Raw genomic sequence first — 16,783 nt, 5'->3', positions numbered from 1 at the left:
AAGGTCGTTTGCTCATGTCATAAAAAATAGAAATCAAGGACTTGTATTTCATGACATCTGGAATTCATTAATGTATGTATAACATTTACAACCTCTCCATGCCAGGAATTACATGGTTTATACAACGATGTATAGCCTGTGCATTGTGCTTCATAATAATCAGGATTAAAACTAGCAATGCTGTATTTTTCAATTTATGGAAATATTTCAGTTTTTTGTGTTAAATATCTTCCTTGAGATGCTGTCAGGCCACCAAAACATGCCAGAGAAACATTCATAATGAATAAAAAATCTACAAGTCCATTGGTAGTGAAGCAAAGTTTTCAGAGACATATCACAGTTTTGAGATCAGAGTTGTAATATAGTTGAACTCTCCTTTAAACTTCCAAAGAAATGAACAATTTGTATTTATGAACATTGCACAGACTAATAAGCTATAACTTTCAATTCATTTAAGGTACACAGAACCCTGCACTTCTTAACATTTTGTGTGCTCAGAGTTCACTTAATTCCTGTTATACGCCATGATGAATATTCTTCAGCTGATTCATGTGCAGGTACTGTGAGACAAAAGTATGCCTCCAAATACTGCCAGCTTACTACAACCTATGGATCCAACAATAACTACAACTTTCAAATGCTTCTGTTTGCATTGTATTAGTGTAAATAATGTAAATATTAGTGTAAATAAAAATAGTAGCTGCTTCAGTTACTAGTGCAAATGAAAACTGTAATCCTGAAAGACTTTTGGAAAAGATACAGTCAAAAAACATGGACTACTGCTGGATAAAACTGTCTACAGTTTGTTTCCTGATTCACAGGATTCTGAAGAGAAAATAACCCAGGAAGTTGTAGAAAAAAGTCAATGAACAAGCAGATTGAAACAAAAATGATATGAATGTCTCCTATAAAGGTTCTGACAAGTAAACTTCTTACAGCATTTTAAATCAAACTGAGGTGGATTAAAGGAACGAGAGAATGATCTAAATGCTAAAAGACGTTGTGCAGTCTGCAAAGCCATTAACAGATTGGCATGCTATAAATAAACGAACAAATGGTTTAAAAAAAGTATTCTGTGCTACTTTCTCTTGAGAATTTCTTCAAGAAAGTAGAGAAGAATCCAAGCCTTACTGGATTTCATAATCTGCAGCCCAGTTCTACATATCACAGTCTTGCCATAAATACTATTACAACTTCCACACACTCCATTGCTGCCAAAGAATTATGCGAGCTCATTTCCATGAGTGGTACTGTGTGCAGCTAATATTTACATGTTTATCAGTAGAGAAAGAGAGAGAGTTGTCTAGCTGTACAGGTTAACATGCAGTGGAAAGATAATGAGAACTGTGTAGCTGTAACAGCACTTCACAAAGTTGGAATGCAGCCATTTGTTATTTTCAACATGATTAAAAATCCATGATCAGTAGGATGTTTGTGCAGACTATTAATCGTTATAATGATGCAGATGTATCTGATTGTGAAAGAATAGGTGGACCATACAGCTTGTGAGGGCACACCTCTGCCATAATCCTGTGAGAACACTTGCTATGAGAAAACATTTCACAGAGAACAATGTCCCATGTACTAACTGATGACCTAGGGATGAGAGCCTATCATCTTTCTACTGAACACTTTAACACCACAACTTATGCAGCAGAGGGCGATAAAATCAAAGGCACTTCTCCAGGAGTACATCAACAACAGACAGGGAGATATCTTCTTCACAAATGAGAAGACTTTCACCACTGAAGAGTCATTTAACTGCCAAAATGATTGGGTATATTCCCTGGATAGTTGTACAACACATGACATAGCACCCCGGATTCAGAGAGGTCATCACCCTGTGTCAGTAGTGATGGTGGTGGTGGTGGGGGGGGGGGGGTTTCCAAATTGCATTTCTGTGAGAAAGGGGTCAAAACCTCCACCAAAGTGTATCAATACACCATGCTGGAACCTGTGGTACAGCCTCTGAACAACACTTTGTTTGACAGTAGGCAGTGGACCTTTCAACAGGACTCAGCCTTGCACACAAGGCAAGGACCGCACAAACAGTGGTTGGAGGCAAATGTGCCTGATCACATATCACCATTTGATTGCCTTCTGGAGGTTCCAATTTGAATCCATTGGACTTCAAATTGTGGTCGGTACCTGAGAATAGAAGACTTCAAGAAACAAACCCCAGAATTACCAGCCTGAAGGCAGATTTGGAGTAAGCATTGGCTGCATTACCATTGGATGTTGTGGGTACTGCATTGATATGTAGTCTCACAGACTTCAGGAATGAGTGAGTGAAGGCAAAGAGGAAGGCATTTTGAACATTGAATGCTACTATATGCACGTTACACATGTGGTTTGTATATGCTGAAAGCTATAAATGATTTACAGATAGATTAAAGATTTATGACTGTTCAAGTTCAGTTCAGTATTTATGGCTTGGCTAGGTAGTACCAGATATAAATATTTATTTATGAAAAAAAAAATGCTGTTCTCTTTTTTAGAATAAATTATTTTCAAATTGCACATTTTTACTATCTTTGTATAAAGGCGATATATTTCAGAAATGCATTAACAAATTTAACAATATATTTTATGAAAAGATTAATTCAAGTTACAAACATTCAACTTACTAACACATTTCAAAGAATAATGATGTTCCAACTGGATTTCACCTGTTCTTCAAATTCTGGAAGTTTTGGAATTGTGCATGGTTTGTCAAATGAGAAAGAGGAGGAAGAGCATGCATCGTACTCAGCAAAACTACATATACCAATATGCAATCAAATGGAGATCACTGACAGATCAAAATGGAGATCAAAGAACAGATCCTTATGGAACTCCAGCATTAGTTACAAACTAATTTTGTGGAATTCAAAAGACAATCTATACAATGAGAAACTTACTTAAGTCCTTTGTGCAAGCATTATCAAATGCTTAAGATTTTATATATATCAAGAGCAACCACTTCAGATTCCTCAAACTTTTGTCATGCCATTTATCCGAAAGTGGGTAGCATGCAATATAAGCAAGATCCCCTAAATGACTAACAGGTGCAGTTGGTGGAATCCATGCCAACAATAATTTATTCCTAAAGGCATCCAAGATAATTTAGAAGTCAATTGTTAAGATTTTCTCCATTACTTTAGAAAGAACAGATGTAGAAATTGGGTTTCACTGAAAACTTTTTTTTTATAATATGACTCAAATGAAAGATCACACCACCAATAGTACATCATGCTGAGTATGGGTAAGAAGAAATTTGTTAACACATTTTCTGAATAGATGCAGACAAAAGGAGGCTGTTCCAGAGGAAAGAGTTAGATGGAATGAATGAGGAGATGACTCAATACACCTGAGAAGGAATATGATAAATGGATCTTGACAAAAATTCTGCTCTTGTCCTTGGTTTTTGAAGAAAGTGGAAGAATTTTATCAGCCAATTCAGCAAAGCATTGACCATGAAAGTACCTGTAGAAAAGGCATAAGACAAACTAAATATCTCTGAGAGAGATAGAGATCACTGATCTAAATGCCCTTCCTGAACAGCATCATACAATGCTAATGTTGTCAGCAGTATTCCAGGTTTTGGTGGATTTGGTATTTCTGCAGTGTTGGTAATTGCAAGTGAAACATGCACTGGGTTTATTGACAGCTGCAGAAGCTATACCATATTTGTGGCAGGGAAGGCCTAGAGGTGCAGGTCAGTCTAAAAAAGAGATCTAGTATGTTTTGATACTTGAGTATCATTGAAAATAAGAGGAAGTAACATGAAATCTTTCTTGTAGGAAATAATACACAGTTATGTTTTAGTAGCATTAAAAGTTCACAAGGTGATTCCCACCTCATTCAAGATGTGAAGATCCAAGTTTAAGGCATCTGTTATCGAGAATCATGAAGCTTCTAAAGATTAGGCAGTAGACAGTTTGTCAAATGGTAGAAGAGTGAAGTGTGCTGTCATCAGTATATAGCTGTGGTTAGGATTTCAAGTCAGTGAGAGCACACTGACTCAGTGAGTCAGTGTGTACGGCACACTTACATTTTATTCCGTGGTGTGTAAAAAAAGTCTTCATTAACAGACTACCTGTAAGAGAGGTATCAAGTACGTGATCCCCAACCTCTGACAGGAAACAATTTTACTTCAGGAAGGCTCACTGAAAAAAACTATTACTCGTTGGACTTTTTAACATTTACAAGCGTATCCTAATAATATGGCACTTTTATGTTTTTATGTAATAATTTATTAGTACGCTGGCAATTATGTTCACATTTGGCTGCAGTCATGAAAATTTTTTCATATACAGTTAAAAATGTAGTTCATCCTTAGCTTTTGGATACCAGTGTGTATGTGTATACTCCAGATGATGACCTTATATGAAGGTCAAACATTGGGAAATTAAAGTAATTATTCCTAACACAGCTGTAGTCTCCATAATTTACTGAAATGAATGCTGATGACTGTATAACATTAAAGGAAATTAAAAATTTAGAAGATGGTCTTTTCTTTTTTCTGTATATTTCTGCTCTGACATACTGGTCTAAAATATGCCTCGTCACTAAATTGCCACAAAATTTAATAATTTTAATCTTAGTATCTAATGTTATAGGTTTGTGAGTCTTCCTTCTTTTCAATGAAAACAACAGTGCCCTTACTTTGATTTTTACTTTCCATTATAATCAACAAGATGTGACAGTAATTCCATAAGCACCCATCATCCCTACATGATCTCAAAAAATTGGAAGCTCCACCTTATTCAAATAAATCCAATATTTCTGGCCAATGAGCAATGATTAAAAAATTCAATGCAACCATAAAAGTAAACTTAGCACAGACTTCACCTTTCATTATTTTCCCTCACTCCTCTGAAGATGATTCCCAGTCAAAATGACCCATAACACCATAATTTTTATTTTTTTGTTTGTTCATTCTTCATGGAAGTTCATTATGTCACACAGTATATATTCCTCTATCTTTTAAAAACATTTCCATATATTTTTATCTTTGATTTTCCCCCCTTTCTGGTCAAAAAAAAAAACTTCCATGATTTTTAATCTACTTTAAGATTTTATTCTTCAATCAAGAAGTTCCTCTTATAAATTATTATTCTTGTAAGTTCAATTCCTCTTATAATTTATTATTCTTTTAAGTACAGATTATGAGTTTATATCTACCAATGCTGTTCTACCAAATTATTCTCCAAAAATTTTAAAATCAACAACAGGGATACCACTTAAGGATATAGGCAAATATACTACAGTGAATTGTGCCATATGAAGTAACCTCCCACCATGAGTACAGGAACTCAGTGAAGGCACCTGGTATTATTTGGCAGCCTGATTGGCTGAGTGGTTAGTGTATCTGCTCTCCAGCCAAAAGGCTGTGGGTTTGAATCCTGCCATGGGCATGGATATTTGCGATTTACTGTGAAAATAGTAGTGGTGGTAGATGGCGTTGGTGTAGATGAAGTGGCTAGTAGATGACAGGTGGATGAGGTTGAGTCGTAGAGTTGGAGAGTAGGTGCCCTCCCTCGATGAGTCTTGGTCTCCCTAGAGGTGTCAAATAATAATAATAATTACTGAATAAAGAAAAGTGAGTCCAGAATTTCCTAAATTATCAAGATTACAACACCTGATTTTGTTTCATAAAAGCTGTCTATACTATGTTCTCTTCTCCCCTTCACACACCTTCACAGGAATTCTTGTTTTCCCTTATAAAAATCAATAGCAACATTCAATACATCTTTCAGATAGGGCTTTCAACAGTGAATGGATACAGTTGTTATTGAAAGTACTGACTGCCTAGTGAATATCAGTTAATGTTACTAATGCAACCAGAAAAATGAATTAAACTGATATGAACTGCATTTTTTGAATGAAAGAAACTTCACAACAGCCAGTGTTGTGAAGACAAAATGTACTGAGTTAGTGATAAAAGCTCAGGATTATGAAATGAAATTCCCGAATTCCCCCATCCCAAGGTATACGTTATGGAATATGTTATGCAAATCATCGGGAACTACAGAATATCACTATAATTTAGGTGAAGCATCCACAGTTAGCAATGAAAGATTTATAAGAATGTATCCACTTTTTTTGCATATTTCAATCTCAATTATTATATCTCAATTATGTACAGATTTAGACAATCTAACCTACATAGTTGACTGCTGTTTGTAATCAGCCTGCTCAGATAAAATTAAAACTGTAAACTGCTTTGTGAGCAAACTTTTATGATGTTGAAAGAATGGAACATTTTCATATTAAACTTATTCTAAAATTAGCAACCTGTGCATAAAAAATAAGATTAGTGAAAATAACTAAGATGTTACTCTAAGATACACATCTTTGAGATCTGACTCTGAACTATCACGAATGCTGAGGAACTGTGGAAAAGAGTAAATAATTCAGTTTCAAGGATTATCTAACATAAAATAAAAAAAAGGCTACTATAACTCAGTTTTAACAGCAGATTATCAAGCACATTTAAGCAAAATTTATGCGATTTATGTTAACAAGTCTTCTTTGTGAAATCTCATCAATCTGAAAACTTAGGAATCAATCAATCTTAATCAATCTGCTTAAGAAGTCTTCGGATTAATAAGATGTACTCAATACTAACATTTCCATAAACAAACTATAAATTTCTTTTAATTAGACACCATCAATCAGTCTGAATATGAATAAGAACAAAAAATACTTACTATCTTCTCCTGCACAAGGCATTCCTGGAACTGATGGTATGCTAGGAAATACTGAAAGAAATTTTTACTCTAGTTAAAAAATATTATTTAAAAAAATATATACAAACAAACAACTGTTAAAAATATTGATTTTATATACTGTGTTATATTGTTTTTGATAAGAAAAAACAATATGAAATGCAAAAAATTCGGGGACCTCAGAACTTACCAATAAGATTCTGAATACTATAGCTTTTTGGAGCAACATTTCTATATTTTGTCTGATATATTTGCATATATCACACTTGGTTTCAAAAAAAAAAAAAAAAAAAATATATATATATATATATGAAAAACCTTTAATGACTAATACCGAGAGATAAAAAGATGACAAGATATATTTAAAAAGATACTACTAGTTTACTAGTTTCATTGAATAGATCAACATCCTCAGGTATCACAATCAAAGAAGTATATAAAACATTACAGAGACTTAAAATTGTAATAACAGAACAAGTATAAGTTCCAAACAAACGTATACTACGTGCTGTCGCGAGTGCGCCAGTACTGAACAGAAGCAACGTGTGCGTCAGATAGATTGTAACTCAGGCTGTTGTTGATATGAGAGGAATCTAGAGAAATTTCCCTGGATTCGACATTCTTTCTTTCGAGTTCATCGTAGCAAACATGGATGTTAGAAGTTTGAGTCCAGTTTACAATGTGTTGGACTCAAACTTCTAACATCCAAGTGTGCTACGATGAACTCGAAAAAAAGATTGTCGAATCCAGGGAAATTTCTCTAGATTCCTCTCATATCAACAACAGCCTGAGTTGCAATCTCTCTGATGCACACATTGCTTCTGTTCAGTACTGGCACACTCGCGACAGCACGTAGTATACGTTTGTGTGGAACTCATACTCGTATTTGTTTTTCAAACACGCTACTGTTTTTTTTTATACTTGTTCTGTTATTACAATTTTAAGTCTCTGTGATTTTTTATATACTTCTTTGATTGTGATACCTGAGGATGTTGATCTATTCAATGAAACTAGTAAACTAGTAGTATCTTTTTAAATATATCTTGTCATCTTTTTATCTCTCGGTATTAGTCATTAAAGGTTTTCATAATATTCCAACCGAGTAAAAATGAATTCTGAAAAAAAAAATATATATATATAATAATATAATATAACAAAGCATACATATGCACTAAAAGGCAACAACTTTTAGCATTTTGCTTACATGCTAAAACTTGCAAACCACCCTAGCAAAAATAATGTTTCTAAATTTAGCAGAGTCAAGTAATTACACTTCAATAATTTATTGAAGTGTAATACCTTAAGTATCAAACAATTAAAAAGACCTCAAGTACCAAACTAAAAAGACCTCAAGTACCAAACAACTAAAAGCAAAACCTATTGTTGCCACAAAGATGTCTCGCTGTCTTAATTAACAACAAAAAATTATTTTATTGCACAGAGAGAGAGAGAGATTTCATGCATTTTAAATCAGCATTACTACCTTTTATAATTCTTTAAATAGTATTACAATGATGACTGTGATTATTATTAGAGGGATGTCAATATATCACTGGCTTTCTCTAGATCAGGGCACATATGGAATCATTTTGTAGAGAGAATCAGGGACACGTTATCATTTCTCTAATATCTCTGAAAATGACACTCATGCAGAGACAGTGTGATGGTTCAGGGAGACATCTTGTTGGTGAACACACCATCCTGTACATGCTTCCTAACAAAATCATGAATACTAGCTTTTAGAGATGAGGTCCTGGATTCCAATGCTCATTGTCTCTGTCCAATTAGGAAGCTGACTTGCTCACACAGTGTGTCAATTACTTTTCAATCTCCTCTTAAGCTGACTAATGCAGGATAGATGTTTATCACATATTCTTTCCATCTTTGAAGTGAAAATGACCAATTATAAAGTTGACCAACTACCTTCACGTTATTTTTGATAAGAAGATTTCAAGTAAGTGACATAATTTTGGATTACAGTGAAGCTTCTGTGTTGTGAATTATCCATTATAATTTATCTAGTAGTATGAACCACAAAGAGAAAAGACAAAGAACTGTTCATTCCACCAGTTTCCTATAATTTGTGGTTTAAATCATCAAGAATAAATTATTAAAAACTTGTAATAACTGAAAGATTTCTAATAGAACAACTCCCATACGGAGTTGTTCAATTTGAAACCAATGATGTTTTCAACCTTCAAATTGAAGGTGAAAACATCATTGCCATTAAGGCCACTACATGATTTGGCACATGTACAAGAGCACACAAATTACAGAAGTGCAATGTCTTTTACCGTATGTAAAAAATGTCATTGACAAGACAGCTGATGTTCTCTAGCAGCACAACATATATATTAACTTTGTTCTATTGACAAAGTATCCATGATGCTTAGATCACCAAAACTCATTCACCACTTAAGAAACAAGTAATATACTAAATTTTCTGTGAAAATCAGGAGAGATTTTAATGAAAGAACACATTAAGGATGTGAAAAAATGGTAAGAACATAAATCATAGCTTATCATATCACCAATGAAAAACAGTCCAAAAATGACATATGTAGAATTCAATGGCCATGGGCAAAAATTCAAAGAAAGGGCTGAAATAACACATTGTCCAACTCAGTACAATAAGTTAAATTAAACTAACTTTGGTCAGCATACATTAAAAACTTAAAGAAAGTGAACAATAGTGGCTAATATAGCCATTATAACATAACCCAGCAATGAGCCATATATTTAATATCTCAATATGAGATGTTCACCTTCAATGCTAAACCTGTTCCATGTATGGCAGTTGTTATATTATTAGAAATCTGTCTGTTAATGTTTATTCTAATTTATACATTATTCCTGATGATGTGCCACATGGAAGGTAAGAAAGTGGTTGATTAAACTTCTTTGTTTTTCATTTAATAGTTCATACTGGACACATTATAACTGGTAATTAGTTTACGGAATTAACAATGCATATAAAGCATATTAATTAAAGGTAACTTTAATGAATAACTTCTATATTTCGGCAACGTCACGTTGCCATCTTCAGGAACATAAAGATATGGTATGTGCACGCAGGCACTGACCAAAGCAAATGAGGAAGAAAGCAAGAAACTAATATTGTTCCTAAAGTCCTAATGGTGCCCTCTGGCGGGCTAATTTGGTTGTCATGGCAGTTGAGCTGAAGTTCTCATAACGTAAGTCTCCCAAATTTGGGGCAGTTTCATGCACTCAAATTTGTTGGAGTTAGGAACATTTTTTAGAGCTGCTGATGATTCCTTGAATAATCTTTCGTATTTAAACTTGCTGCAGTGTATTATTTTTGTTTTCTTCCAACGAATTCCATGGTGGGTATCTAAGGCATGGTCTGCGAGCAAAGAGCGGCTGTACTGGTGAAACCGGATGTAGTCTTTGTGTTCTGAAATCCTGATATTTGCTGTTCTGCCTGTTTGGCCAAAGTAGGACAATTTGCAGCTGCAAGGGACCTGGTATACACCAGGTAGGTCTAGGGGAAGTGGTTGGTCTTTGGTAGAGCAGATAAGGGATGCCAACTTTTTATATGGTCTGTAACAAGAAGTAAGGTCATATTTTTTGAGGATATTGGTTATTTTCTCAGAGGTGCCCTGGATGTAGGGGATGGTGATAGATTTTGTGTAATCTTTATTGTGGAGGGGGGGGGGTTTACTGGTTTAAGTATTTTTTGGATTTTTTTGGGGTTATAGCCATTGGCTAAGAAAGTGTTGTCGATGTGGTTTAGTTCAGTAGTTAGGGCCTTGTCATCTGAGCAGATTAATTTTGCCCTGTTATATAGTGTTTTTATAACCCCATATTGTTGTGAGGAGGGAGGGGATTGCTGGTGAATGTATCTGCCAGTGTATGGGTGGGTTTTCTGTAAACAGAGAAAACCAAAGATCCATCAAGCTGGCGAGTGATTAAAGTGTCTAGGAAGGGGAGGGTATTGTTTTCCTCTTTTTCTAAGGTGAACTGGACTCTGAGGTGTTGGTTGTTTAAGTGTGTTAGGAAGGAGTGGAGTGTGTCTGAGCCATGTGGCCAAATAGTGAACACATCATCCACGTAACAAAGCCAAATAGTGGGTTTTTGTGGGGCGGAATTTAATGCTTTCTGTTCAAAGGTATTATAAAGAAATTGGCCAAGGGTGGGGAAAGTGGTGAACCCATGGCTGTCCCCTATATCTGTTTGTAGAACTTACCTTGCCAAACGAAATAGCCCGAGTTCATTGTAAACTGAAATAGGGCTGAGATATCGGGAGGAAACTTGGCTTGGATGAGCTCTAGGGTTTCTTTGAGTGAGACATTAGTGAATAGGGAGGAGACGTCAAAATTGACCATTATGTCAGTGTGTTGGAGTGAGAGTTTTCTATACTGATTTTAAAGTGGGCTGAGTTTTCTATGTGTGATGGTGTGTTGTGTGTATGTGTGTGTGTGTGTGTGAGCGTTTTGGCTAAATGCTTGGCTAATTTATATGTGGGGGAATCAATGCCATCCACTATGGGATGTAATGGCACATTTTGTTTATGCATTTTTGGGAGTCCATATAATCGGTGGGGGGGGGGGGGGATCTAGAGTTATAAGGTTTTAGTTTGTTAGTGACTTCCACAGGCCAAGAAGTGACTTTCTTAAGGAGTCTGTGGAGAGTTCCAATCTGAGAGCTGGTAGGATTATATTTAATAGGGAGGTAAGTAGTACGGGCTAGTACTAAAGCATTAAACTTACCTTTGTAGTCCTTTTGATTGAGCACCACAGTGGCATTTCCCTTATCCACTTTGGTGATTACTATTTTTTTGTTATTCTTCATTTCTTGTAGGGCTGCATATTCGTCTTTGAATAAGCTGGTTTTTGGAGGTTTGGCTTTAGTGAGAACACCGACTACATCCAGTTTGACGTTACTGTTGATATGGTTGGGAAGGTTACGAATCCCACGTTCTATTTGGATCATGATTTCCTCGGCAGGTATTCTTTTAGGTGCTAGGGCGAAATTGTGACCACGTGCAAGTGCGGTGAGTGCTTCAGGCTTTAAAACTACCGACGAGAGGTTGACTACAGTGTTGAGTGGTGGCTGTGGTAAGGAAGTAGAATTCTTCATCAGGTTTTCGTATTTTTTCAAGTGCCGACTTCGTATTTTTTCGAATTCTTTTCTTGCCAATGCACATGAGACGTCATAAAGTATCGTCCAAAGATCATGGCCGAGTGTATTCGAAAGCTCTTCCTCTAGCGCCCGTATGGTTTTGTTTTCGTCAGCAAGGAGAACACGCGTCGCAGTAATTTGTTCTCTTAATAGGGCGAAGCTAGTGCGATTATAAATGCGCAGAGCTTTCTGTGAAGTAAAACGGTGCTTCAATTTAACACAATTAGGGATTACCTTGTTATCCCGTTTTAGGAACGTCAGACAATTTAGTTGTCTCCATATCTTCAACCTCTATGCCGTATTGACGGGCCTTTCGTGCGATGGAATCTCCGTGGATGATCATAATTCTAGTAGCAAGGCTTATATGTTGGTCAAGACCAACCACTTCCCCTAGACCTACCTGGTGTATACCAGGTCCCTTGCAGCTGCAAATTGTCCTGCTTTGGTCAAACAGGCAGAACAGCAAATATCAGGATTTCAGAACACAAAGACTACATCCGGTTTCCCCAGTACAGCCACTCTGGGCTGGCAGACCATGCCTTAGATACCCACCATAGAATTCGTTGGAAGAAAACAAAAATAATACACCGCAGCAAGTTTAAATACGAAAGATTATTCAAGGAATCATCAGCAGCTCTAAAAAATGTTCCTAATCTCAACAAATTTGGGTGCATGAAACTGCCCCAAATTTGGGAGACTTACATTATGAGAACTTCAGCCCAACTGCCAAGACAACCAAATTAGCCCAGGCACCATTAGGACTTTAGGAACAATCTTAGTTTCTCGCTTTCTTCCTCATTTGCTTTGGTTAGTGCCTGCGTGCACATACCATATCTTTATGTTCCTGAAGATGGCAACATGACGTTGCCGAAATATAGAAGTTATTCATTAAAGTTACCTTTAATTAATATACTTTATATGCGTTGTTAATTCCGTAAACTAATTACCAGTTATGTATGACCAACGTATAAGACTTGCTACTGGACACATTATAATGGATTAATTTTGAATTTATTTTCATAATTTCATACTTTTTTTGGAGTTCTTTCTTGTGTCTTCCATCACTGTTTACAATTGTACTTTGTAATGCTATTCTGTGTGCTTGGTATTCTGTTATCAATTATTTTCCACCATCTTTTGTTCTATTTCCCACTTTTTTGTGTTCTGTTTCCTGCCATTTCCTTTGTTTTCTAGGAAGCAAATGGATTGGAGGGGGGGGCAGAGAGGTTTCCCATATTGGTGCTGGATTAGTTATGTCCTAATGAATTTATCTTATATATATTTGTATTTTTGTAAATTACATTTTTTTTTAAAAGTTAAAGATGGCTGAAGACACTCTCTTAATGAGTTAAATAGTTAACAGGATTAATAAATTTAGTGGAACAAGTTATGCGTGTAATATCCTGAGATATAAAAGCATTGTGCAAGCCAATTTGTAGTTTAGTTTCAAATATTATCTTAAAATTTAAGAAATAAACCACTTAGAATCAAAAGAGTACTGTATAAATGGTGCAAGTAATTGCATGCATCAAATAAAAATAGCACATGGTGAGGTCAACAGGACTGAATCCAAGAATAAAAAAGAAACAGTAGCTCTATCCAATACACCATGCTAAACATTGGGGATTCTGCCTAGGTTGACCCCAAGCATTTTTAAACCTTATTTGATCAGCTATAATTAGTTCTGGCTTTCCAGTTCTCTGCCCATGAGTTACTGGTTTTTCCTCAATTCTGATCCAGAGGCTTCTGCATGGGATGCTTAAGAATCAAAGCTATATAAGTGGAAGGAGTTTTAAACAAGGTAAAACTGTTTTCATCAGGGAACAGCGTGAACAGTGAAAAGTCAACTACTGGAACAAATCCTGAAATACATCCCAACTTAACATCAGCAGAGCTCAGGATTAGTACTATCATCATAAGAAGCATCAATGGAAAAGAACATGTTGGAAAATTAGCTTTTCTTTTAATGAACATTCTAGTTTTTAAAATGTCAACCATTTTGATTGTATAACAGTTGGAAAACTTTACATACAAAGCACGTAATTTTGCAATTTAGTGACAAATTCATACATCTGTTATTCTATTTCTCCCCTTCAATATGAATTGACTCTTCTTGGCACTCTGTCAGCTACGGTTCTCTCAACTGTGGGCAGACTATAAATTCATGCAATAACAATCAGGGAAAAGAGTAGCTACAGTATTCAACACTAAATATGATGATAATCTTCAAGTAGAACAATGTGGACAAATATCAGTATAGGGATGCTGAACAATGACACTTATTTGTGCTTATGGTCCCACAGAAGGTTTTACTAAGGAAGAAGTGGAGAAATTTTTTGAGGCATTAGAGAAGTCAACTGACAAAGAAAAAGGAGAAGGTGATCTTTTGTTACAGATCTAAACAGCAGAGTATGAAATGTTTTGGAGAAAACATTTGGAGAAAAGAGCAAAGCTAATAATAATAATGTTAAGTTCCTTCAGGATATGAACCAGTTATTACTGACAACATGATTCAACATAAAAATATGCATAAATTCACACAGAGAGAGAGAGAGACAAAGAATATATATATATGAGAAATATGAGTCACACTGATGTTATTGTTAATAGCTATGTTTTCCAATGGTTCAAGACATAAGTGAATACAGAAGATCTGAAATTGGAAATAATCACCATTTGGTTTTTCTTATATAGTGTAACCTGTGGGGAAGCACATATGCCACATTAAATAACTTTTTTTATTATGAAAATATTTTGTCTTATATATCATAAGACATCATCAGTACAATTTTCAAGCAGCAATAGGAATTGAATTAAAAAAAGTAGTGCACATGGTTAGATTGGAATCCCTCCCCTACATATACAGTCGCATGTTCATAGCTTAAAACTAATGGGCTGTAATATTAAATTAAATTATAACAGCTAAATTTATTTAATACAATTGAGGATAACAATTTCCCAAAATTTTGGAATAGTGAGATAGTCGCTTCACAGACCTAATCTTAATTGAAACGACTATTCAAATTAAAGGTTTCAGCACTTTCATTATATAAATGTTCATTCATGTTTATATATAGATCTATGCAGCAGCTTAGCGTTATTCCATATAATCCTATGGTTAGCATTTTCAATTCCATGTTCTGCAGACCCAGATTTGAAGTTTGATGAGACAGATGTGGTCTTGATGTTCAGAGATCCATTTATTTATAGATCTTCCTGTTTGTACATATATGAAGTACCATAAGAACATGGTATGTCATATGTCAGGTAGCATCACTGGTGAGAGTTTGCCTTTTGGAGAAGGTAGCAAGTTGCAAATTTGGTTCATGATTAGGTAGCAATGAATCAATATTTTTTCATAATAGAATGAAATTTTCATTTCAATAAAACATTTTTTCATAATGATACTTTTTGAAAAAATATCAACTAATTGCTACCTACAAGGGTGGTCTGAAAAGTTCTCTGCCTCGACCATAGATGACAACACTATCAGCAAGATTTTTTTTTTTTCTAAGTTGGTACATTTGTCATAAGCATCCATGTGAAATTGAAAGTCATTCTATCAAGTAGTTTGTTTTAAACAGCTGTCTGAAGCAAAAGTGTTTGTATCCCTTGAAATCGATAAAACTGAATATCGTGCGGTTATAAAATTCTTTGGAAAAGGTTTAATGCCAAAAGCTCATTCGAAGTTCATAAAAGTTTATCGCACTCTTCTCCTTCAGTTTCGACAATTAAGAAATGGGCTGATGAGTTTAAACGTGGCCATATACCAGCCTTGAAGATGACCCACATGAAGGATGTACAAAAAGTGTAACACCAGAAATCATTGATCAAGTGCATGATATGGTATTGGATGACAAGCAAGTCAAAATAAGTGAAATTGCTGAGACTATATGCATTTCAAAAGAATGTGTAGGATATATTTTGCATGAAGAATTGCAAATGAAAAAGCTTTGTGCAAGTTTTGTGCTGTGCTTGCTCACAGTAAATTGAAAATGAACTCGCATGAAAATCTCTGAACAGTGTTTGGAGCATTTTAACAAGAATAAAACTGATTTTGTGAGTTGATTTATTACTATGGATGAGACTTGGATTCACAATTACACACAAGAATCCAAAAAGCAGTCAAAATAGTGGACAGAAGCCAGCTGTTCAGCACCAAAGAAGACAAAGTCGGTTCCATCAGCAGTAAAGGTCAGCATCGGTGTTTTGGGATGCTAAAAGCATTCTGTTTATTAATTATCTTGAAAATGGTAAAATAATAACCGGGGAATATTATTCCGATCTTTTAACCAGACTAGATGAAAAAATTCTTCGGAAAAGACCTGGTTTGCAGAAGAAAAAAATCATCTTGCATCATGACAATGCACCTGCCCACAAAGGTGTTTTGGTAATAAAAAAATTAAAGAATCTGCACTATGAATTGTTGGAACATTCAACCCTATTCCCCAGATTTGGCTCCCTCTGACTTCTATCTCTTCCCAAAACAAACTCTTCCTTGCCAGTCAGTGTTTTTCTTTGAATCAAGAGGTTAGTGCACCTCTAGAGAGGTATTTTGCAGATCTTATTGAGAACCACTACAGGGACGAGATAATGGAGATAGAGCATTGCTATAATAAATGTATTAGTCTTAAGGGAGATTATGTTGAAAAAAAAAAAAAAATCTTAAAATTATAAATATGTTTTTTCGTTGTTAGGTCGAGAACTTTTCAGACCACCCCCGTATAAACCCAATATTGCTATGTGGCATATACGAAGTACCATGTTCACGTAAATTGTCTTACTATGGACAAACAGGAAAATGTATAAATAAATGGATCACTGAACATCAAGATCACATCCATCTCATCAAACTTCATAAATCTGGCCTTGCACAACATGGAATTTAATTGAATTTTATTGAAATGAAAATTTCATTCTATTATGAA

At 35.2% G+C, this 16,783-nt stretch overlaps 1 protein-coding gene across 2 annotated transcripts in view; it reads right to left on the bottom strand.

The window, feature by feature from the left end:
- The window catches only part of aPKC (protein kinase C iota type), a 380,150-nt gene that overhangs the window by 274,574 nt on the left and 88,793 nt on the right, over positions 1 to 16,783 (bottom strand). For both annotated transcript variants that reach the window (XM_090408542.1, XM_090408543.1), the window contains one exon: positions 6,696 to 6,746. In XM_090408542.1, the coding sequence (XP_090264668.1) occupies positions 6,696 to 6,746 (51 nt within the window). The remainder of the gene's footprint in view (positions 1 to 6,695; positions 6,747 to 16,783) is intronic.

The sequence above is a fragment of the Typopeltis vanoorti genome, chromosome 18 (genome assembly GCF_054136105.1).
Source record: "Typopeltis vanoorti isolate ZY-2024b chromosome 18, IOZ_Tvanoo_1.0, whole genome shotgun sequence".
Taxonomy (NCBI): Eukaryota; Metazoa; Arthropoda; class Arachnida; order Uropygi; family Thelyphonidae; genus Typopeltis; species Typopeltis vanoorti.
Note: the sequence above shows the minus strand (reverse complement) of the source record. Positions and strands in the feature narration are given on the sequence as shown.